The 24995-nt window shown below is 36.4% G+C and overlaps 1 protein-coding gene across 4 annotated transcripts; it reads right to left on the reverse strand.

Annotated features, from left to right (window-relative positions):
• Positions 1-645: 645 nt before the first annotated feature.
• LOC127424925 (myelin basic protein-like) lies at positions 646-20121 on the reverse strand. Of its 4 annotated transcripts, none has more exons than XM_051670484.1 (6): positions 19827-20121; positions 18422-18490; positions 7520-7546; positions 6684-6704; positions 4542-4631; positions 646-2224 (listed from the first exon to the last, which is right to left on the reverse strand). In XM_051670484.1, the coding sequence occupies exons 1-6, from the start codon at positions 19944-19946 to the stop codon at positions 2174-2176; spliced, it is 378 nt and encodes a 125-aa protein (XP_051526444.1). In that variant the 5' UTR covers positions 19947-20121; the 3' UTR covers positions 646-2173. The 4 variants fall into 4 exon arrangements, with proteins under 4 accessions (XP_051526444.1, XP_051526443.1, XP_051526445.1 ...); XM_051670483.1 differs by having other exon boundaries at positions 18422-18526; positions 19827-20118; XM_051670485.1 differs by lacking the exon at positions 4542-4631 and having other exon boundaries at positions 18422-18526; positions 19827-20108.
• Positions 20122-24995: the final 4874 nt, after the last annotated feature.

Genomic DNA, 24995 nt, shown 5'->3' on the forward strand with positions numbered 1-24995 from the left:
CTCAGTGTCTTCTGAAGCGATCCAGTTGGTTTTGGGTGAGAACAGACGAAAATATAGCTTTTTCACTTTACATCATATCATTGCAGTCTCTAGGCGCGATCATGATTTCAAGCTCGATTACACTTCCTAGTGCAGAGTGCTAGATGGCACTATAGGAAGTGTAAACAAGCTTGAAATCAAGATCGCCAAGGGTACTAGATCAAGATGTACATATTTTATATATTTTGGTCTGTTCTCACCCATCTAAGATGGCATGAGGGTGAGTAAATGATGAGAGAATTTCAATTTTTGGGTGAACTATCCTTTTAAGAAGACGTTTTTCAAGCTTGGAAGTTAAGAAGAGTATTTTACCTACAATTAATTACATCTGTAATGTTTATTTGGAACTTCTGTTGAAAGGAATTAAAACAAAGTGGTGGTAAACTTGAAAAGAATAGTGACCAGTTACAGCATCTAAAATAAACACTTTCCTTTAAATATGTACATTTTAGCCTAAAATCTTGGTGTTGAAGTTCATGTCAATTTGTGAACTTAAGTAGGCTACCCATATATGCACAAACACACTTAATGAAACAAAGAGAAAGAGTAAAAGAGATTTTGAGAACCTGAGAGGATGAACGAACACACAATTAGACACAAACAACATACATGTCTGAACCTTTATTTAACGTTACTTTATAAATCAAGGAAGAGTTAAAGATATTACATCAGACCACCTGGCCACTTCAGAATATCCCATGCTTAATATAAAGTGTAGCACCATATTTGAGACAAATCCAGCGCTGACAGATAGAATGTTTGATCTAATGTTTATTCAGCACTATTTCTTGAACAGTGCATACAGGAATAGTCTATGAGACATGAAACAATGAACATTATTAACACAGGTGAGAAACACCACAGAATAACATACCATAAAAATCAGCTGAATAAACTTCACCTTACTCTTTCAAAATTCTTTCCTTGTTTCTCTTTTCTCACATTTTCCCTCTTGCACTTTCAGTTTTCCCTACCTTTTCGTCGGTTTTGTACCCTTTAAGCTCCCAGTGACTCTTTGTCCTTGATTTATGCATGTCTGTTATTTAAATATTAATCCTATCCCTGGGTAATTGCACAAGATCTTTCCAAAATAACATTAAAAAATGCATTTCTAATGACACAGACAATATTTACGAGCCGTTTTAACTCATAATATGTTATGTAGTGCAACAACTGAGGGCATAAAATATAAGCTTGATAAGTGCTTAAAATCTATTTTCTTATCCACAAAATATTGTTTTTAGTCATTGTTTAATGGTTTTAAGGTGTGTTCCTATTTAAAAGCTAAATAATTTCTCAAATAATTAAAATGTAATATTAGGTAAATGTATACAGAGTGTTAACAGGTCATAATTTTTATGTTGCTCAAAACACAATAAAGAATTCTATATACAGAGTTCTTGATTCAAAGGAAAAACAGATATATAACACAGCACAAGGACAACAATAAACACAAACATCCACAAATACACTGCACATAACTGAGGCTAAACACTGATCTTAACAAAACCATGAAAATACTTTTTCACCATAGCAGAAGGACTAATGTCACACATCAAAAGCTGAATATCACACAAGCAACTCATTGTGTAACAAAAACATTATCTACATCTAAGACAAGAAGGCCAAAAAGATACATTTCAGAATTACAGAATAATGGGTTTCACTGCAATTATCTCCTGCTTTAAACTCACTTTTATGTTTAAAGGTTCAAACATTTGGGGAAAGTCTGTTTTATTGTAACACTGTCAAAGAGAAATTTACCTAGTTCTGTCAAATAAGACTAAAATCATTGAAACCAGTGGGTTAATCTGCATTGCTTAGGACTTCTGATCCCTTGCACTCTTAGAACATTTTCAGATTGGCCACTTCTACTGAATTTAGAAGGGAGACGTTTGAAAAAAACTTTCTATTGCATCACCTGACCATTGACAGATATTGCAGCAGTTTTACACATATACAGTCAACACATGCTTGGATTGTATCTCTACCTAGGAAGCGAAGATGGGCAATGTTAGTCCGTTAAACTCGCAGCGACTTGTGAATCTGTAGGGCAGAGATCCTCCTTCTTGCATTTTCCACTCTATCAGTTTCACTCTATTCCATCTCGGTGTTTTCCTGGTCAGAGAAGGGCTCAGAAGATGGTGCTCCAGCGTTTGGGTGGAGAGCGAGATCGACTTTCTCCCTGAAAATGGAGACAAGACCAGTAGCATAACTAAGATTTTAGCTGTGTAGGATGAAACCTTCTCAACACTGGTGTTGGATAATGGAACTTACACTACCAGTCAAAAGGGTGGACACATCAACTCGCTCTTAATTATTACTATTTTCCACATTTAAGAGCCTAACAGTAATCTAAACTATGAACATCAACAATTAAAATATTGGAATTATGCAGTGACCAAAAAAACAAAACAAAACGATCTTATATTTTAGCTTCTTCAAAGAAGACGATCTTTGCCTAGATTACAGTTCTGCAAGCTCTCGCAATCCTCTCAACAATTGAAGGAGTTCCCATGTGTGCTGGACTCTTGTTGGCTGCTTATCCAACTTATCCATTTAAAAAAAAAAAATGCTTTTTTTTATTTTAAATTAAATGTTAATTTTGTAAAGAAATCCATACAAGATACCATTTATTGGTCTACAAAACCAATATCGAAGCACAAGCCAGATCAAAAGGTATTTAAAGAGGTCATGACATGCCTTTTTTAAAATCTTTTTAACATGTTCCTTGATGTTCACTTATAATATTAGTAAATTGTTTTGCACAAAAAACAACAAAAACATATATTTGTAAAAACATGATCATTTTCCACACTCATTCTGAAACGCTCTGTTTTGGTGCCGATTCTCCTTTAAGACTTAACAGTTACTGCCCACTGTTATGATTGGCTCTCTGCTCTAGACAGACCTGCTCTCACTTCTTGCCATCTCACTGCTCACCGCTACTGGGTGGGGCTACGGAAGTGATAAGGTAAATTAGGATTGATGTGTTGTTGTGGAGGTGGTCAGATGCAAATGTCTACCACAGTGTGACATCACAATGTAGAGGAAGTAGAGAACGAGTCGTTTTGGCAGCTTGGTTTAAACAAATTCTCTTTTTGCAGTGAGGAGGAAGTTTTGATTTCTGAAACTTGCAATAAGTTTTTATAGTACAATTACCTCTTATAAGTCAAAAGATCAAGGAAAATTAGATTCTACATGTCATGACCCCTTAAAGCTCATGAATTCAGTCAAGTGTGTCTAAATTTATGACTGGTAGTGGATGCTGTGCATAGCTAAATAAGATATGCAAAGGTTGCATTCAACATTGCATCAACGTTAGCTCTCAAACATATTACAAAATAATAAATGCTGAAGCTTGCATTGACAAGTTTGCGGAAAATGGACAAAGAACCATATGTTAAATGTCACTAGAGCATTTATAAACAAAAATGACCGAGCCATGACAAGCTATGCTATATTCCTAAAAGAGTGACCTAGAGTACTCAGCATTCTAGTTCTACAGCACAATGGGAGTGGAAAGCCAGCTTGATTTGATTGTATCCTCTGTGCAGAGGGATTGTCACGTGAAAAGTGCAAAAGGGAGGAAAGGAAATTAGTCAAGAGAGCAGATGAGGTAGAAGATGTTTTGAGCTAAATTATGTTTAATTTATAAACTGATCAATACTGTAGGCATCTCGAAATACATGCATCATACACATGCAAATATGAACATTTAAATATATATGAAGAGTCTCAATCGCAATTAAACTGAAATGAATCAATCCAAAATCTCAGTTGCTTTAACAAGCAGGAGATATTCCTTAATCCACAGAAAATCAAGTGCTGTTGAGAATCAAAGCATTACAAATTTTGAATGGTTTATTCCCCATGCCTGGCGAAAGTTCAAAATGCTAATGGTATGAAGCTTTCAACCACTGACTGAACAGGAGCAAGGGCGCATGGTAAGACTCAACTTTTGCTGCAAAACTGATACAAATGTGATAGGTCTTTTTCATAATCAAAATTATTATTGATTTTGATAACCTTAAGTTAATGTAAGACCCTCAATAACTACTTAAAGAGTGCACAGCACTCGCTGATGTAGAAAGATGACAGCATATGGAGCTATTATTGTGGTGAGAGACAGATGTTATTGGTATTGCATACTGAGGTTTACTCTGGGTCAGATACAGTAGCAGTCAATAGTCTAATAAAGGACATTTTTCAAGACTTTTTCCATTTATGCCTCTTCAGGCCAAGAGAGGCTATCATTTATACTATATGCTTTAAGCGAACATGTTTTAATAGCTTTAATTACATCTTGATGTTGAAATTGCTTTCATTGTAAGCTTTGCATAAGGGCACATCATGCAACTGTAATTTAACTTGAACGCCTTCTTGAAATAGTTTTAAAATAGATCTTTTCAAAGACGTGGTATGTGTATGAAAGTCTTCTCAGACAATCTAACAGTGATTTCTTTGTCTGCCTTCTGAAATACTGCTGCTTTAGGGCTCACCAAGTTGAAGATTCTGGAGAGTGTATTCTGTTCCCTTCTGCGTCTGTGGGGGGATCTAATGCTCTCAGAGCGACGCGGTGATGAGGAAGCCTAGAAGACATAGTTTATGAACATACTGAGGGCACCATCCCTGTGCTGAAGCATGAAACATGCACTTTCAGTTACTGACAATGTGTAACAGTGTCTTCAATGGTTTAACGCTGTTAGTGACAATATGTTAAAATGCATTTAGAAGTTTTCTAAATGACATGCATCATGCAAGTTGATCTGTGTATGTGTCTAAATCACACATTGTATTGTGCTTTATTTTATTGTGTTCAGCAGACTTGATATTAAATGTAATGTGTGTAATTAAAAAAAATTAAAAATACTTCTTCCTATCCCAGCTTAATATGCAGAGACAACTAAGTAAGCTATTCGTAGGTTGATATCCCTGAACGATTAGGTGCAATCAAAACAATTATCTGTTCTCCGCACACAAATTACACACTTCACCTCTATAGAAGGTTCACAAATGCTGTAAACTTAAATAAACATTTGTGGAACACTACTGTTCATAAATATGTTCCTATGTTCATAATGTTGCACTGTGTTTTACATTTGATTGTGTTTGTTGATTGGTTATGCATCAGTGTATTTTTGCACCAATGTCTACAAAAGAAGAAGAAAAATTCAGTTTCCCAGCCACATCCTTAAAATGGCACACAATGCAGTGCATCACTAGCTATCCATGCCAAGAACAACACTCTTTGTTTAATTTCGATTGGTTATCTCTCCTCATCCAAATGCATCTAAAGGCTGCACGACTGCTTTTTGCACCCTATGTATTGGAACCTGTGGAGTTAAACAACAAAAAACTAAAACACAGGGGGCGCTGGTGTGTCTGTGAATCAAGACCTAAGGGTTTTTGCCCAACGACAGGAAAGAAGGCAAAGATGGGTTGGAGTATGGGTTTAAGGCAGAGTGAGCACTGTTTGAAGCCCCCTAGAGAGAAAGCTGCATTACCATCTGTGACTCAGAAAAAGTCTCGTTGACTCAAAGTCATCAAGAAGCAGAGTCGCTCTGGTTGAAGGAAAAATTAAATAAAAAAGAAACAGCTCAACAGTCAAGGCAAAAAATGTAGAAGGAAAGGAAGGAAGGTAGGAAAGAAGGAAGGAAAAAACGAACAATGGAAGGAAGGAAGGATGGAAGGAAGGAAGGATGGATGGTAGGAAGAAAAAAGAAAAACAAAGGAAGGAAGGAAGGAAGGAAGGAAAATAAAGAAACAAAGGAAGACAAAAAATAAAAAGAAGAAAGGTAGAAAGGAAGCAAAAAGAAAAAGAAAGAAACAAAGGAAGGAAAGACAAAAAGAAGAAAGAAAGAAAGGAAGGAAAGAAGGCATAAAGAAAAAAGAAAGAAAGGTAGGAAGGAACAAGATAAAAGAAAGAAACAAAGGAAAGACAAAAAGAAAAAGAAAAAAGAAGGAAGGAAAAAGAAATGAAGGTAGGACAGAAAGAAAGAAACAACAACAAAAGGAACTGAAAAACAATCAATAGTATAAAAAGACTAACAAGCTTCTAATCTAATAATCCAATAAAATTTCAGTACCTCAGATCACTCTATTATGTAGTACAGCAATGTATAATCACATCATACATTGTGAAAGAATTACAACAGGTGTAAGGCCTGTTTCATGCATTATGGTACTACAAAATTTGTTCTGTTAAGAAATAATACTCATTTAATTTTTACATCACTAAAGAGAGTTCACCTTAATAAGTGCAATAATGATATTCACAGCATTACAATGTGGTTAACCACATTGCAATAATACTTAATATAATCATCAAAAGAAACTACGAGTAGGCATAAATTTCATGCACCTCAACAAAACTGAAAAATAAATCTCTCAACCTACACATATACATATACCTCATCCAACAGATTAAAGAGTAGACTGCAGAAAGCACAGCAAAATATTCAGCAGCTGCAATTACTTAGCGATGCATTGGTTAATTCACAAAGAAGAGAACAAATAATTAAGTAGCACGGCAGATCTATTAGAAACAAGACAGGAAGACTCCCTGCAATTAGCCAATCAAATGTGTTTATGGGGGTGTCTATGAATGCAAACGTGTATCATTCCAAGGCTGAGTGACGTACCAGGCCCAATAGTTCTCTCCACTGCACATGAAAAAGAAGAATGTAGAATGATTAAGTTTCACCATAGATGAAATTATAATTGTATTACTGGACACAACAGGGCAGAGAAAATGATCATGGGTCAAATCTATTCTACCTGTTAGAAGAATACGGTATTGTTCATATAATGGGGTGGTGGTAACTGTGTGGTTAGTAGAGGTAGTGGTGGTCTAATAGAGTGTTACAGTGTTCACAGTCTTGTTCAATTACTATTTCTCCCTCAAGCAAACGTTACCCCTGAATGCTCAACTGCCACTGCAGTTAGAACCGTATAGTTTAAGTCACACAGGGTTGTAGAGTAATGGAATACATGTAATGGGTTTACATATTTAAAATACAAAATATAAGTAACTGTATTCCACTACAGTTACAATTTAAATAACTGGTAATTAGAATACAGTTACAAAAAAGTAAAAAGTATTTTTGGATGAACATTGGATGAACAATTTTCTTGAAATAACTACAATGTACAGTGGGGTTCAAACATCTGAGACTACTATTTGACCTTCTGTACAAAGGAATTAACATGGCCAGTGTCACTATTTTGCTTACATTTTATTAGTGGCTTTGAAATAATGCAGAATCATAAATATTTATTCTTCATTTTACATCATAACCTTTCTTTGTTTTTATTATTTATTTATTTTTAATCCTAAAAATTTATTTCAGATTGAAATCTCAGATTTTCAATGTGGTCTTACATTTGTGTACCCCACTGCAACATCTGCAAGCAAGAGCATTTTAAACAATGGTTTTAGATATACAGCATGGCAGTGGACATATGATGTCAGACTTACCCTTGACTTGGGACGAGGAGAGGACACCTTCAAGGAAACAAATCATGAGTTTTAATCTCGAGTCATGGAACATTTTAATTATTCAAAAGGCAAACACACCCACAGCTTTTAATTTGAAGGCCATGGTCTTTAAATGGGGCATTGCATTCTCCAGTGTAATGCAAATACGATAAGCAATCTTTGGACAAAGACTATTAAGTTTAATAGGGAAAGATGTTTACTGGGGTCTTTCTTTGGATGGAGTTTGGATTCCTTGTACTTCAGACAAATAATGAAGGCAGAGACTGCATCTTTTTAATGATCAAGCCAGCAGAACTGAGGAAGGACTGTGCAATTACTGTTTCATAGAAAACCATTTTTAATTCAGGACATGAGTAATGAGGAACCATTAACAATCTCCTCCATTTTCTACAGAACTGATTTTGTTTTTCTATTAAAATTCTAGAAAATTAATATATGCCAATATAGTCTATATGCCAATTTAAAAACTCGACAAGAGGTGAGGTCATGTTATGTAATGAGCACATGGCATTTCACACATCCCATCTTCACAAAAAAGTTGAAGAAGATGAAGATGATAACAGAGGAAGGTGATTTAAATAATGCTGATGTAATTTTTGCACCACCAAACGGAATTGCAAAAATAAACTTCGTTTTCAAAACAGCTTTCTGAATACGCCCCCCGTCTGCCATTGGTCAAACAAAGAGATAGTCCAGCTTTCAACTCACAACTTTGTTGGGGCGGGTCTAAGCGGGTTGCTCAAAATAAACAGAGCAATTTTCATGGTTTTCAAGAAAATTTTACTATGGATGACTTAATTATAGTTGTCTCTGCATATTATGCTGGGACAGGATAAAGTATTATAACCCAGAAAAAGTTACAGTACATAATTCAGCTTTAAAGGTGCTCTAAAACCCTTTCCAAAACCCTGCACATCAAAGATCCTGTATAGACCGACACAGAGCAGAAGATCGTCATCCCACGCTTGTCAAACACAACATTAGCAAAATAGCACCCTCAGCTGACAACTGTTATGAAACACATGGCATAAAAATGGCTTTAAGCCTAAATAATTTGATGCAGATACAATACTATGAGAATGCGCAAAATGACTGACAGGCGTCAGAGAAGGCGGCCAACATTTTTGTTTGCTGTTTACAGAGTCTAAAGCTGCCACAGAAACCATTGAGATATCTCAGGACCAGAGGTGGGTAGAGTAGCCAAAAACTGTACTCAAGTACAAGTAAAAGTACAATTACTTAAAAAAGCAAAATACTCAAGTAGAAGTAAAAGTACTAACATAAATAATTACTTGAGTAAGAAAGTATCCAATTAAAAGAGTCCTCAAGTAGTGAGTAACTTGTACTTTCACAAATAACATAATGGACATTAACTCCCTTATATTCCATTACATAATACACATTTAACATGTATTACAGAAATATTATAATTATTATTATTATTATTATTAATGGAAATTCTGTCATTATTCACCATGATGTTGTTCTAAACCCGTATGAATTTCTTTCTTCCATGCAACACAATAAGGAGATATTAGACAGAATTTTTGCCTGAGTCACTATTTACTTTCAGTGAATGTGTTTTTTTTCTCCATATTTTGAAAGTGAATGGTGACCGAGACTGTCAGTCTCTAACATTCTGTCTAACATCTTTTGTGTTCCACAGAATACAAAAGGTCACATGGGTTTGGAACAACATCAGGGTAGGGAAATGATGACAGAATTTTAAATTATGGCTTAGCTATCACTTTAAAGGGATAGTTCACCCAAAAATGAAAATTCTCTCATAATTTACTCACACTCATGCCTTCCCAGATATGTATGACTTTCTTTCTTCTGCAGAACACAAATTAAGATTTTTAAAAGAATATTTCAGCTCTGTAGGTCAGTACAATGCAAATGAATGGGTGCCAACATTTTGATGCTCCAAAAAGCACATAAAGGCAGCATTAAAGTAATCCATAAAACTCCAGCAGTTAAATCCATATCTTCAGAAGTGATATGATAGGTGTGGTTGAGAAACAGATCAATATTTAAGTCATTTTTTGCTAGACATTCTTCTCCCTGCCCAGCAGGGGGCGATATGCAGAGAATCACCAAAAACACAAGAAGAAGAATGTGAAAATGATCTGTTTCTCTGTTTCTCATCCACACATTCTCATATAATATTGCTTCTGAAGATATTGATTTAACCACTGGAGTCTTATGGATTACTTTTATGCTGACTTATTTGATTTATTTAGCTTTAAAATGTTGGCACCCATTCACTTGCATTGTATGGATCAAAAGAGCTGAGAAATTCTTATAAAAATCTTAATTTGTGTTCAGCAGATGAAAGGAAGTCATACACATCTGTGATGGAATGAGGGTGAGTAAATGATAAGATAATTTTCATTTTTGGGTGAACTATCCCTTTAAGGGCTCTTGTCAGATCTGGATGAATTTGTCAATAAGAAGAGAGATTTGGAAACCTTTCTAGTAATTATTACAGTGAAAATGTCCCACAGGAACATATATAATGCTGAAATATAAACCAAAGCAAGACCATGCTTTATTAATGCCTACTTTCGCTATTTCATAGCTTTTAAAGTCCTGCATGGATTCTTAGTTCAGTGTAGTTACAGTTTTCAGTGTCAAAAGAATTTAGATCATTAGTTCTGTACAGCAGTACCGCTACTCTATAAACGCAGTGTACGCAGCCTGCGTAGGGCACCAACCCCGGTCGCGGAACACTCGCTGTGTCTGAAACCGCCCCCTATCCACTATATAGTGCACTATTTCGTGTGTCTGCCATTTTGTGCCTGAGTGTCTGAATTCTGAGAGAGCCACTCGTTCCCTACTTTTGTTCACCCATTCTTACCCACAATGCACTCTAATTTCAAGTGTACATTTGATGTACACTCGACGACGGTTAATTGCCATAATCCACCGTGGGGAAGATGTACGAGCTGGGAGTTTACTGCTTCCTTCACTCCTACAATGTTTTATTTCATGCTGAATATATTAAAATACTTTTTGAAAAATCATTACTTGATTAATAACATAATAACATACAGAGAGGCAAAACATACAGATACATTTTAAAATGTACTCTTTATTTATATTTACACAGAATTTTGCCATTAAGCTGAAGAATTTTTTATTTACTAAATAATTCACTGAGGTGATATTATTTTAAATCAGGAGACTGTACACAGTGGAAATGATAATTCTGTGGATGATTTAAATATTTGGTTATAACATGTAGGTTATGATACCTTTGGTGCTGTTTATGGTCAAATGAAAAATGCTACACAGCTTGTATTGGAGTTTAAAGATACTAAAGTATAACAAATAAATCCTATATGTACACTGGACAAAATGTGTTTACTCTTTATATTAACATATATTAAAATTGACAAACAGAATGAAGATTTATTGTATTAATATATTATTTAATAAGAATAACAAGTAAGGCCCAAGTATTTTAAAAGTTCATATGTCACATTTTTTTCTGCAACAGCCCCAGAGCTCTGACGCTTGGTGTATACGTCAGCGTCCGATCTCACCCACTCTTTTTGTTCACTCAATGCTGAGATATAGTGCACTCACTGCCATTCATTATATAGGAAATAGTGAATGAACAGAGGTGGGTAGTAACATGCTACATTTACTTGAGTAACTTTTTGGAAAAAAATTACTTTCAGAGTAGGTTTATAAGTGGGTACTTTTACTCTCACTCAAGTAAATTTCTAATGAAAATTTTTTTAAATTTACTTCTTTACAATGGGCGGCATTCCTGTCGTTACATTACTTGGTTTAATTTTAATTAATGCGTAATTTATTGACAGATTATTGAATGGGTCTTTTATGACAGCGGAAGTTCACAGCTGCATGTACTGTCACAGACTGTCACTCAAGCCGAGTCCATTACTGCTGCAGCATCATGCTCTTCAAAGTGAAACACTTTCTTCGCTCCGCACAGTGAAAAAAGAATAGTTTTGTCATCCAATGCCATCATTTAACACCAAAACAAGCGGATATTTCAAAATTAAAATCTCAGCTTCAATTTTAGGCAGCACATCGAGGTAAGTTTTGGCTGTAATGATAACACGGGCTTTTCTGTGACACAGTGCTGGTCATTTTCAGGGTGATTCTGTAAATATGGGCTCTTATGACATCAGTTTTTGAGTGTACATTTTTAAATCTGCAGCAATATACCAGTGCGCTTTGTCCTGCGTCCTACATGTCATGAGTAGTATTTACACTTTACCCCACACCCTCGCAGCAATACAAGAAACTACTGCAGTTACTTCAGGCTGATTAACTGTATAAATCCATGTAAACATCCAAGTTAAGTGTAAAGTGCCTGCTATTCAAGATGGTGCCGCAGATGGCAGCCACGGTGTGGAGCTCTCCAATTCTTTTGTTGTTTTTGTTTGTTTGTCCTGTGTTTAGTAATCTTTTTCCAATCAGTTTTACCAGGGACAAACTGCTGAACATTCGGCAGCACATACCAGATAATCTTTTCCCAGTTTTTGACTATTCGGATGCTTTGCTGGACATTTTAGTCGGAGGCGCAGCTGTGTTGTTTATGAGACACAGGCGAGGGAAACGAGCGAGGGTCAAGCTTCGCATTACATTTTCCGGGCTTTCAGCTGTTCAGAGCGGATCACGGTGGAACATGCTTTTACATCAGTGAAAGTTGGTGTACAGATGTAACAACATTAAAGAAGATGTGCTGTCCTAATTTGGAAGAGCTCTTTATTAACTGTAAGCCTTCCTACTCGCCGCGGGAGTTATCCTCGTTTATTCTGGTGAGTGTTTATATCCTGCCACACGCATGCGTGAACGCAGTGCTGCAACAGCTGGCTGATCAAATCACAGACACAGAACAACAATACCTGGACTCAGTTATTATTATTCTTGGGGATTTTATCAAAGAAACCTGACACGTGAACTGCCCAAATACAAACAGCACATTACATGCCCAACCAGAGATAGAAATATACTGGATCATTGTTACACAACAATAAAGGATGCATATCGCTCTGTCCCTCGAGCAGCACTGGGACTCTCTGTTCACTGTCTGGTTCATCTTCTTCCAACCTACAGGCAGAAACTAAAATCAGCTAAGCCTGTAGTAAAGACTGTAAAGAATTGGACCAATGAAGCTGAGCTGGAACCACAAGCCTGCATTGACTGCACTGATTGGAGTGTATTTGAGGCTGCAAACACCAATCTGGATGAGCTCACAGATACTGTGACATCATATATCAGTTTCTGTGAGGATATGTGCATTCCTACTAGGACTTATTTAACATACAACAACGACAAACCATGCTTTACAGCAGAGCTCAGGCAGCTTCGTCAGGCAAAAGAGGATGCTTACAGAGGTGGGGATAAAGTCTTGTACAATCATTACAGGAACACACTAAATAAGGAAATTAGAGTGGCTAAAAGAAGCTATTCTGATAAGCTGAAAAACAAGTTTTCAGCTAACAACCCTGCATCAGTGTGGAATGGCCTGAAACAACTTACTAACTACAGGACTCCTACCCCAACACTGTAGTGGAGCAACAACTGGCTGATGACCTGAATGTGCTCTACTGTAGATTTGAAAGGCCCAGTCTCACACCCACACCTGCTCTGACCTTCACTTCACAAAGTGAAGAAGAGGTGTGCCGTGTCTTCCGAAAAAAAAAGACAAGGAAAGCACAGGGCCCAGATGATGTTTCACCCACTTGTCTAAAATCCTGTGCTAACCAGCTGGCCCCCATCTTGACACTGATCTTCAATAGATCACTGGAGCAGTGTGAAGTCCCATGCCTCTAGAAAAGCTCAATCATCATTCCTGTCCCAAAGAAATCCAAAATCACAGGACTTAATGACTACAGACCCGTCGCTCTGACGTCTGTGGTCATGAAATCATTTGAGAGACTGTGTGTTGGCCTGCCTGAAGGACATCAATGGACCCATCCTAAATCCCCTTCAATTTGCTTATCGAGCAAACAGGTCTGTGGATGATGCAGTCAACATGGGATTGCATCATATCCTGCAACATCTGGACAGACCAGGGACATATGCAAGGATTCTTTTTGTGGACATCAGTTTGGCTTTCAACACCATCATCCCAGCTATTCTCCAGACTAAATTACATCAACTCTCTGTTCCCATGTCTATCTGTCAGTGGATCACCAGCTTTATGACGGACAGGCAGCAGCTAGTGAGACAGGGGAAATTCACTTCCAGCACATGTACAATCAGCACTGGTGCCCCCCTTCTCCCTGTATACAAATGACTGCACTGCCAAGGACCCCTCTGTCACACTCCTGAGGTTTGCAGATGATACTTCTGTCATCGGCCTCATCCAAGATGATGATGAGTCTGTATACAGAAGGGAGGTTGAATGGCTGGCTCACTGGTGTAGTCAAAACAACCTGGAGCAGAACACACTCAAAACGGTGGAGATGATTGTGGACTTTAGGAGGAACACACCAACATTGACCCCCCTCACCACTCTAAACAGCACTGTGGCAGCAGTGGAGTCATTCAGGTTCCTGGGCACTACCATCTCACAGGACCTGAAGTGGGAGGCCCACATTGACTCCATTGTGAAAAAGGCCCAGCAGAGGTTGTACTTCCTTCGCCAGTTGAGGAAGTTCAACCTGCCACAGGCACTTCTGATACAGTTCTACTCAGCAGTCATTGAGTCTGTCCTCTGCACTTCAGTAACTGTCTGATTTGGTGCAGCTATGAAATCAGATATCAGAAGAATACAAAGGACAGTTCGAACTCCTGAGAGGATTATTGGTTGCCCCCTGCCCTCCCTTCAAGAACTGTACACTTCCAGAGTGAGGAAAAAGGCTGGAAAATTAACTCTTTACCCCACTCACCCAGCCCAATACCTTTTTGAACTGTTGCCCCCTGGCAGGCGCTACAGAGCACTGAGCACCAGAACCGTCAGGCACAGGATCAGTTTCTTCCCTCAGGCCATCTCATGAACAGTTAAAACTGCCCCATTGAGCAATAATTAATGTGCAATACACAGCTTAGTCTATTTATATTTATCCAACATTCCACACCTCTTCTGCCATTACATTCCCTTGCTTCTGTATATAACAGATTTGTATTTGTATATTGTACATATATATATATATATATATATATATATATATTGTCCTATTGTGTATTTCCATTTATATATATAAATTTCCATTTATATTTTATTTTCTATTCACTTTTATTTTTATTCTATATTTGTATTATTATCTCTGTCTTGTTGCTGTATTGTTTGTGCACTGGAAGATTCTGTCACCAAGACAAATTCCTTGTATGTGTAAGCATACTTGGCAATAAAGCTCATTCTGATTCTGATTCTGAAATGCCTTTTGTTCTGCCGTTTGCGTGATTGACAACTGGAGCGCGAACAGACAGCCTTTTTGCACGTGCACAGCGAGGTGCATGGGGCATGCGCGTGAGAGAAGTGCGGGCGTGAGGCGATTGTATGGGAAGAGAGTGGCTATGTCCGAAATCGTTCACTCATTCACTATTTCCTATATATTGAATGGCAGTGAGTGCACTATATCTCAGCACTGAGTGAACAAAATGAGTGAGTGAATTCGGACGCTGACGTATACACCGTGCGTCTAAGCTCTAGGGCTGTTGCAGAAACAATGTCACATTTGAACTTTTCAAATATTTGGGCCTTTCTTTTTATTCTTATTAAATAATATATTAATACAATAAATCTTCATTCTGTTTGTCATTTTTAATATATATGTTCAAATAAAGAGTAAACACATTTTATCAAATGTAAATTATTGTATATATTTGTTATACTTTAGTATCTTTTTAACTCCAATACAAGCTGGGTAGCATTTCTCATCCGACCATAAACAGCACCAAAGTTATCATAACCTACATGTGATAACCGAATATTTAAATCATCCACAGAATTATCATTTCCACTGTGTACAGTCTCCTGATTTAAAATAATATCACCTCGGTGAATTATTTAGTAAATAAAGAATTCTTCAGCTTAATGGCAAAATTCTGTATAAATATAAATAAAGAGTACATTTTAAAAAGTATCTGTATGTTTTGTCTCTCTATATGTTATGTTATTAATCAAGTAATGATTTTTCAAAAAGTATTTTAATATATTCAGCATGAAATAAAACATTGTAGGAGTGAAGGAAGCAGTAAACTCCCAGCTCGTACATCTTCCCCACGGTGGATTATGGGCAATTAACCGTCGTTGAGTGTACATCAAATGAACACTCGAAATTAGAGTACACTGTGGGTAAGAATGGGTGAACAGAATTCAGACACTCAGGCACAAAATGGCGGACACCCGAAATAGTGCACTATTTAGTGGATGGGGGCGGCTTCAGACACAGCGAGTGTTCCGCAACCAGGGTTGGTGCCCTACGCAGTCTGCATACACTGCATTTAGAGAGCGGTGGTACTGCTGTACAGAACTAATTATCTAAATTATTTCGACACTGAAAAATGTAACTACACTGAACTAAGAATCCATGCAGGACTTTAAAAGCTATGAAATAGCGAAAGTAGGCATTAATAAAGCATGGTCTTGCTTTGGTTTATATTTCAGCATTATATATAATGCCCCTGTGGGACATTTTCACATTTTCACTGTAATAATTACTAGAAAGGTTTCCAAATCTCTCTTCTTATTGATAAATTCATCCAGATCTGACAAGAGCCCTTAAAGGGATAGTTCACCCAAAAATGAAAATTATCTTATCATTTACTCACCCTCATGCCATCACAGATGTGTATGACTTCCTTTCATCTGCTGAACACAAATTAAGATTTTTATAAGAATTTCTCAGCTCTTTTGATCCATACAATGCAAGTGAATGGGTGCCAACATTTTAAAGCTAAAACAAAATCAAATAAGTCAGCATAAAAGTAATCCATAAGACTCCAGTGGTTAAATCCATATCTTAAGAAGCGATATGATATGAGAATGTGTGGATGAGAAACAGATCACCTTCACATTCTTCTTCTTGTGTTTTTGGTGATTCACATTCTTCTCTGCATATCACCTCCTGTTGGGCAGGGAGAAAAATGTCTAGCAAAAATCATTTAAATATTGATCTGTTTCTCACCCACACCTATCATATCACTTCTGAAGATATGGATTTAACTACTGGAGTCTTATGGATTACTTTAATGCAGCCTTTATGTGCTTTTTGGAGCATCAACCTTTTGGCACCCTTTCACTTGCATTGTACTGACATACAGAGCTGAAATATTCTACTAAAAATCTTAATTTGTGTTCTGCAGAAGAAAGGAAGTTATACTACCATATCAAATGATGAGAGAATTTTCATTTTTGGGTGAATTATCCCTTTAAAGTGATAGCTAAGCCATAATTTAAAATTCTGTCATCATTTCCCTACCCTCATGTTGTTCCAATCTCATGTGACCTTCTGTATTCTGTGGAACACAAAGAAGAGCATGATGCTGCAGCAGTAATGGGCTTGGCTTGAGTGACAGTTTGTGACAGCACACGCAGCTGTGTGAACTTCCGCTGTCGTAAAAGTTCCATTCAATAATCTCTCAATAAATGATGCATTAATTAAAATTAAACCCAGTAATGTAACTACAGGAACACTGCCCATTGCAAAGAAGTAAAAGTAAATTTTTTTCATTTTTAAATCTACTCTAAAAGTAAATATTTTTCCAAAAAGTTACTCAAGTAAATGTAACAGAGTAAATGTAACACGTTACTACCCACCTCTGCTCAGGACACTTATTTCATTAATATCTTTTAGGGAGTAGGACATTTTTTTGCATACCTTTCCATGAAAAAATGTCTCACAGCACCTTTAAATAAAAAATATAAAATTTGCACTCACATTCTCACTGGATTTTGTGTCTTTAATCTCAAACAGTGACTTTCAAAGAGTGTCTCATCCACACAGAGCAGAAAATATAATACTAGTGATGTAAGCATGTGTAATGTTGTCTGTCTGACAGAAAAACAAGTCTGGACTATTGTAGAAGTGAAAACATGGCCTGCATGTTGAACATGACGACAACCTTGGCCTGCGAACTTGGGACTCCAAATGGCCAGACACAACATGTTGAGGAAATAAATGAATGCATTTACATCCACAAAAATAAATAAATAAAATAAAATAAGCTCATTCACACCCAACAAAAACCCTCGTGTTTACATGAGATTTGACTTAAACAGTATTCAGCAGCCAAAACATTCATAGTTTTTTTTTTTTTTAATTATTATTATTTTATTTTTTTAGCAAAATGACATTATGCTTAAACAATTTGTAACCTTTCCCTGATAAATAAAACGTTTAATGGGTTTACAGGACCTCACATGTTGTCAGATTATTAGGCATAATCGTTGTAAGATCGTTCCTCACGTGTAAACGCCCTCGTGACTGGTCACAAGCAAAAGCTGTAAAAAGGTTATGTTTTGGTTGCCTTAGGTATATTCGGTAAAAAATTAAAATAAAATAAATATATAATAATAATAATAATAATAATAATAATAATAATAATAATAATTTAGAGGGTTTTTTTTGTTTTATTTTTTTAGATAAAGTGAGCTTTATCAAATAAAAAAAATCTTTGTTGTTTTCTCTTTTTCTTTTAGTACTCTTTGATCCGATATGTTGGATGAGGCAGTGTTTTCCTACCGCTCAGAGGTAAAAAAAAAAAAAAAAAAACCTATTGGATAAGTAAAAGCTAGACGAGGACACAGAGAGGTGTGAAAAACACCATTCTCATGTTTTGTGATAGATTGATTTTGTTTTGTTTTTCCTTTTCGTTTCTATTGTTGGTTTCACATCACTCTTTGAAGTTATGGGTTTGTACAAATCCAGTCCAGCACACGTGGATACTTACGAAGCTCCTGAAGAAATGCACCACAGGGTTGACATCTCCACGACGACGGGTGGAAGATTGCTGGGGTCTCTGTGGAGAGGAGGACAGATGACCACGAAATGAACCCTTTAAAAAAACGAAAAATATATGTCCAGACTCAAGTTGTGGCACAGTATGAACTAAATGTTAAGCTAAAAAAATCTTGGATTCTTGATTTATCTTGGATGTATAATCCAGTAAAAACTAACACTGTTTAATTCAACTATTAAATATTACAAATACAATTATATGGTGTATTTTAATTGAACTTTATGTGACATGTTAAAGTGTATATTAACCCGCACGTATAATATTCGTTAAAAACAAAACAAAACAAAACACGCAACAAGCCACGAGTGTCAAATAAAACGCCACCTAAAGGCAGTAATTAAATTGCACTTTACCGCCACTGGAAGCCACTATAAATAACACCATTGGCTGAAGCTTCTTAATACTGTGAGAATTCATTTGTTTTCACATTTTTTACAGTTTTGGCATGATATTTTAATTGCAAAATTGATGCTTAAAGAGTAGACAAATTAATATGTTCTCTTGAACTTTTTCAGTAGTTAAAAAAAAAAAAAAAATGGGGTCTGAACAGTCATCTTTGAAGGGCCATTACTTTGAACCAGATTCAGCTGTTTTCAGATTCAGCAGGATTTTCCTCTGTCGAAATTCTTCTGTTCGAAGTCTAAAAATTAAGCATCCTCTCACTATCTGGTAAAATGACTTGAAATCGTATACTGCACTTTGTTTCAATATGAAATGTTCTGAGAATAAAAACGGCCATCTGGCTGAGTGCAATAAAGAATATATATATATATATATATATATATATATATATATATATATATATATATATATATATATATATATAGCTTGTTGCCCCTCAAAAAATATTAAATACCAAAACACAACTGCAACGAGCATGAAAATTATAGAGAAAACCAGTGTGTATTAACAGTGAATATCATATAATATTTTTCCAATGCAAGCCATTTAATGATGTCCTGCTGTCAGTAAGCAATACAACTATATTGAGATTATTAAAGGAATTGAGTCAAATAAGACAATTGCAAAACACAGTTGCAGTCTAATATGCATCTTAATGGTTTTCAAATTTGAAAGATTATCTGCAGCCCAGATTAATTTTCACAACTCTACATTCAGAATCTGCAGAGCAACAATTCAATCAAGATCCTTTCTAGACCCCTGTTAACCAAGATCAAGAGCATTTTCTTTACACTTGTTGATTGTTCACTGACCAACATTGACTAAATACCCAACAAAAAACAAAACAAATCACCAAAAATTGACCAAAGATGTTTGGAATACCCATAAAAATAAATGCTGCTAAATCAATTAAATCTGATTCTTGATTACTTACCTTTCCCTTTCTCTTTTTGTCTCCACCAAAGAACCTGCCAATTTGATCCAGGAGACCAGGATCCCTCTTCTTCCTTCCCAGCCCAAAGGGGCTTTGTCCAGAGGTGCTTGCAGTTGCCATTCTAGATGTTGATCTGTTTTTGGACTACAGTCTGGACGGCCCACGAATGTCCTTCTCCACTCAATCCAAAGTCTGCTCTGTGGACACTCTTCAAAGATTCTCGATAGTCTTCGGTACTTCTAAGAAAGAAGGGCTGGCCTTCGGAGGTGTCGTCCACCCCGTTGTATGGCATCAGGGGAGATGAGGTGGGTCTGCAATAGCGTCAGTGATTCTGGGCTGGTGCCAGGCATTCTTTAGGGCCCTGTGTGCCCGCGGAGGGTGTCACTACCCTGCTCTCTGATAAAAGGAAAAGCTATTGTTCTAGTCCACATCTGCCACAACTTGGTGTAAGCACAACAAGGCCTGTCTATGATTGAGAACCAGAGCGCAATGCAGAACGGCTTTCATCACAATCAAACCATTGTTATAATGTCTCATGTTGATTAAGCAAATAGTTTACATTGAGATATGATATTTGGCATGTCATAGCATGCAAGATTTGTAACTGTTGAGGTGGAGATGAACATTATAAAATTTCATTCATTCTGTATGGTAGAGCGCTTCAGTCTCCTGAAGTTTAAAGAAAATGCAGAGCCACACCCTGATGATGGCATGATACAGTTGAAGGAACACGCCTTCCTTTTTTCATTGATAAATTTGCTAATGCACTATAGCAGTGAACTAATTCTTGGCTTAATGTATTGAAGTAAGCGTCCTTACTTTGTATTCCCAGATAAACACCCCATTTTGCAATTGCTCACTTGCTCTGCTTTCTTCATGTCTTGAATTATCCACAAGTCAATGAATTCATTTTCAATGACTTCGTAATTCATTATCCAACCACTGTGCGTGATTCCCAGTATGGTGCCCACCATGCTTTTCAGAGAAACGTTATAAACACACAGACAAATCTGTCTCTGTTGAGGATAAAGTGCTGCTAAAAATGTTGTTGGATTTTGCATGCTGGGACTTTTTTTTAAAACAGCTGACAATTGCTTGTTCTGTGAGTTTTGCCAAAGAACAAAGACCACAGCATTTCATATGTTTTGGATAAAAATATATTGTGTTTATTATTTATTTACTAGTTAAAAAAAAAAAAAAATGCTATTTTTATCAAGGTTGAACCATCTGTGACCAAAATGGGAATTTCTCATTATTTAAACAAAGGCTGCAATTTCCTTTGTCCTCAGTATGTTTTCCTCAAGATAATTAGAAGATAAAATTCATTCAAAACTGAATAGTACTGAACAGACATGTAAAATATAAAACTAATGAGGCATATACTGAATAGCCAAATTCAAAAGAACAGTCAGAAATGATAGCACAGAGATTGTAAAGATATCTCAACACACATCCGATCAGCCTTTCACACAATCTAGACCTACGCTAATGTTAAAATGATTCCATTGATTTCAAATGGAGAAACTGAATGGATGCAAATGTATCCAGTGAATTTTAAAGAAATACTTTTAAATGTTTCCACCATTCTTCCTTATCATAAAGTGTCCTTATTAACCGGGAATCAGGAATCATCACATAGAATGTACAGATCATATACATTTTAGATTTACATTTACATTTAGTCATTTAGTAGATGATGAATATATGAGGAATATAACAAGCAATGTGTCACACAAAAGTCAACAATATCTGCAGTATCTCACTGCCTAGTTCCAATAGTAGCTAGAGTAATATAGAAATGTATACAATTTTCTTTATGACACAACAAATTTTTTAACTAATGCAACGTTATACTGTATCTTAGTTAATGGTAAAATGTTATTATAAAGAATTACGAACAAAATCTACCTTTTTTCTACATTGGAGGGGTCCCTCTGGCTTAACCCTTTAAGCTCTGATGGTGTTTTTAAAGACTTCCTGTTTCAGTGGCATACCCAAAATTAAAGTCTTATAACTCGGGGGGAAAAAAGGAGGGTCAAGTGTTTGGTATCATTTTAAAGAAATTTTTTTTTATTTTTATTTTTTTTATTGATATAGATTTTGATAAATTCTGAGACTCTCTGCCTAAGAAACAAAAAAACAAAACAAAAAAACAAACAAAAAAAAGAGCCAAAAATGAACTTTTTTTCTTATTTTTCTGATTTGACATTATATTTCAGGATGTAAATAAAGTAGCTCTGACAAACTGTTTTTTCCCTCCAATTATGTCACCTGTACATGAGTAGCAATTTTGTGTTGATATGACAAATCAATCAAAAGTTATAGCATTACAAAAATAATGTATCCTAGTAATAGTATTGCACCAAGTATCATTGCTCAACCAGTGACAGCTAGTTACATCACATTAAAATATGCTGTCCACGATGCTTGCCTATGCACATATTCAACTAAGTTAGCCTGGGCTCTCTGTCTCAATTTATAGCAAAATCTGAGTCTCTATAAATGGAGCTAGAAGGTTGTGTTTGTTCACTTTGTCTAGTCCACAGAAGCTCATCTGTTGGCTTTTGTGCTGGTTATCTATGAACCGCCCACTAGTTTGTAAGAGATCAGTGCAGGAATCCAGCGAGTGGGCAGTTTGCACTGCAAGTACACTTGTCTTGAAAACGAGAGGCTTTGTTGACCAGAAGGGGGTGAAAATTACACATGGGCAAACAATACAATCTTTGGTGTGAGCTTGTGGGACACAAACATGGGAGATAGCCCAAAACAACGAAAAGTATGCGGATCACAATTAAGACTCCCACAGAGCAGATGAGAATAATTTTACAACCCGCATTGGGCCCTTGAAAGCTCTGGTTCCACTACCAATTATTTCACTCCCTTAAGAGTAGTACCTTCTGTTTCTGATTTAAACCATGGTAAATTACACTGTGTGTAGCTTTAATGGTTGCTTTTCTGATAGTGTACAAGTCACTTAATTATCCCCAAGTGGAAATCCGAGATGATGTGGTTCATCTTCGCAGATGAAGGTACATGTCTACAAGTCCATGAGGTGGCACACAAGTGGTAGGCAACAACAACAACCTGGATGATAGAGCTGGAGATATTGGTTCCCTTGAGGGCATCTTTCAGATCATGTATCTCCTCCATGGTATAGGCTATATAGATTTTTATTTGCTTAATATCCTCCTCGTATTTAGAGTATATACCAATATGTTCTTTCAATCAAATGCTTGTAGACACCTTCCTTATGTATTTGTTGCTAACATATTAAAATATTATCAATGGACCCTTTTCACAGACTGTAATGACACCTTATTTAGCAGCATATATCTTGCAAACTTTATATATATATATATATATATATATATATATATATATATATATATATATATATATATATATATTAGTATAAATGTTTAACATTATTCTTTGTGTTATATTACCCTTAATTAATTCCTATATATATATATATATATATATATATATATATATATATATATATATATATTTATTTATTTATTTATTTTTCGCTTTTGGAAAGTCGTGGAAACGGAATAGTGGATTTTTTTTTTTTTTTTTTTTGCTGTTGGAGCAAATGGGAACACACACAAAACATATTTGTTGTCGACTCCCATTTACCTCTATTGAACTCTGCCCCGCTATAGTTAACTTCCGTATTCCAAACCTGGAAATGTGAACCCAAAATGTACAATAAACCTTGAAAAACAAATCTATATCAAACTTAGCTAAGTCTTAGAGTGAAAATGTATGTGAGTTTTTGCCCATGGCAGTGCCAAGTGTGAGGGCATGATATTGTTGTACCATAAAACAAATGGCTGCATTATGCTTATGTCCAGCATTGAAAGAGGATGCCAAGAGTTGATGGAATCATTGGCGGCTCACCACTGGGGGATTAGCATTGCCTTGTTTCCCTGCCAGAAGCAACAATAAAGACATGCCTCTGGCACACTGAGATCAGATATCCCAAGGACAAAGTGTATAGAGAAGTTCTGGTTGGTTGTTGCTGCTGTACTTTTGACCACATGTTTAAAACTGTTAAACTTTTACTGCATTGGAATTGTACACAGTGGTGTACAACAATATTGAAAAACTGGATGATTACATTTTTGAAGAACTCACTGCTGTTATGGGTGTTGTGGTTGGTTGTCAAGGTGTTGCTATGCATTTGGAAAGGTGTTCATTTAGAGTGGTTAAGAGTATTTTTAGCAGTTTGATATTATTTTCCTAAGGTATTTTGGGGGGCTGCTAGGGCTTGGCTAAGTGGTTGATAGGGTATTCTGTGTGAAGTGGTTGAATGGTTGCTATAGGTGGTTGCTTACTGGTCCAAATACACTGCCTGGCCAAAAGAAAAGTTGCAGACTTTAGCTTTGATTACGGTGAACATTCGTCGTGGCATTGTTTCGACAACATTATGCAACGTCACAACATTTATTTCTGTCCAGAGTTGCATTCATTTTTGGCCGAGATCTTGTATTGATGACGGGAGAGTCAAACCACTCCGTAAAGTCTTCTCCAGCACATCCAAAAGAGTTTCAGTGGGGTTAAGGTCAGGATTCTGTGGTGGCCAATTCATGTGTGAAAATGATTCCTTATACTCCCTGAACCACTCTTTCACAATTTGAGCCCAATGAATCTTGGCATTGTCATCATGGGATATGCCCATGCCGTCAGGGAAGAAAAAAATCCATTGATGGGATAACCTGGTCATTCAGTACATTCAGTTAGTCAGCTGACTTCATTGTATTGCCGCATAACGTTGCTGAATCTAGACCTGGCAAATTGAAGCAACCCAAGATCATAACACTGCCTCCAGAGGCTTGTACAGGGGGCATTATGCATGACGGGTGCATCGCTTCATGCACGTCCCTTCTTACTCTGACACACCCTTTCGATTTGGAATAAGGTAAATCTGACATACTAATCAAACAAAAGCCAACAACCATGTTAGTTGTAGCAGTGTGAATTAGCCTTTAGGCTCAGTTTACTAATGTCATTGTTTTCCAAAGTATGTGGTAATGGAGAGTGTTTTCGATGGAGAAAAATGCCATTCTAAGAGGTGTAAACATTTTACTATAAATCTCTAGTTTCACTTTCAGATGTGAGAGTGAAACTAAACAGATGCCACATGTAACTTTCAGATGTGAA

Source organism: Myxocyprinus asiaticus, chromosome 34, assembly GCF_019703515.2.
Source record: "Myxocyprinus asiaticus isolate MX2 ecotype Aquarium Trade chromosome 34, UBuf_Myxa_2, whole genome shotgun sequence".
In the NCBI taxonomy this organism is placed as follows: Eukaryota; Metazoa; Chordata; class Actinopteri; order Cypriniformes; family Catostomidae; genus Myxocyprinus; species Myxocyprinus asiaticus.

Excerpts from the sequence above, each read along its gene's own strand:
- LOC127424925 (XM_051670483.1), bottom strand. The coding sequence starts at position 19,946 with ATGGCAACTGCAAGCACCTCTGGACAAAGCCCCTTTGGGCTGGGAAGG. Across the intron at positions 18,527-19,826 it reads ACAAAAAGAGAAAGGGAAAG|GGTTCATTTCGTGGTCATCT; the intron begins GTAAGTAATCAA and ends GTTTTTTTAAAG. Across the intron at positions 4,632-6,683 it reads GGAGAGAACTATTGGGCCTG|GCTTCCTCATCACCGCGTCG; the intron begins GTACGTCACTCA and ends TATGTCTTCTAG.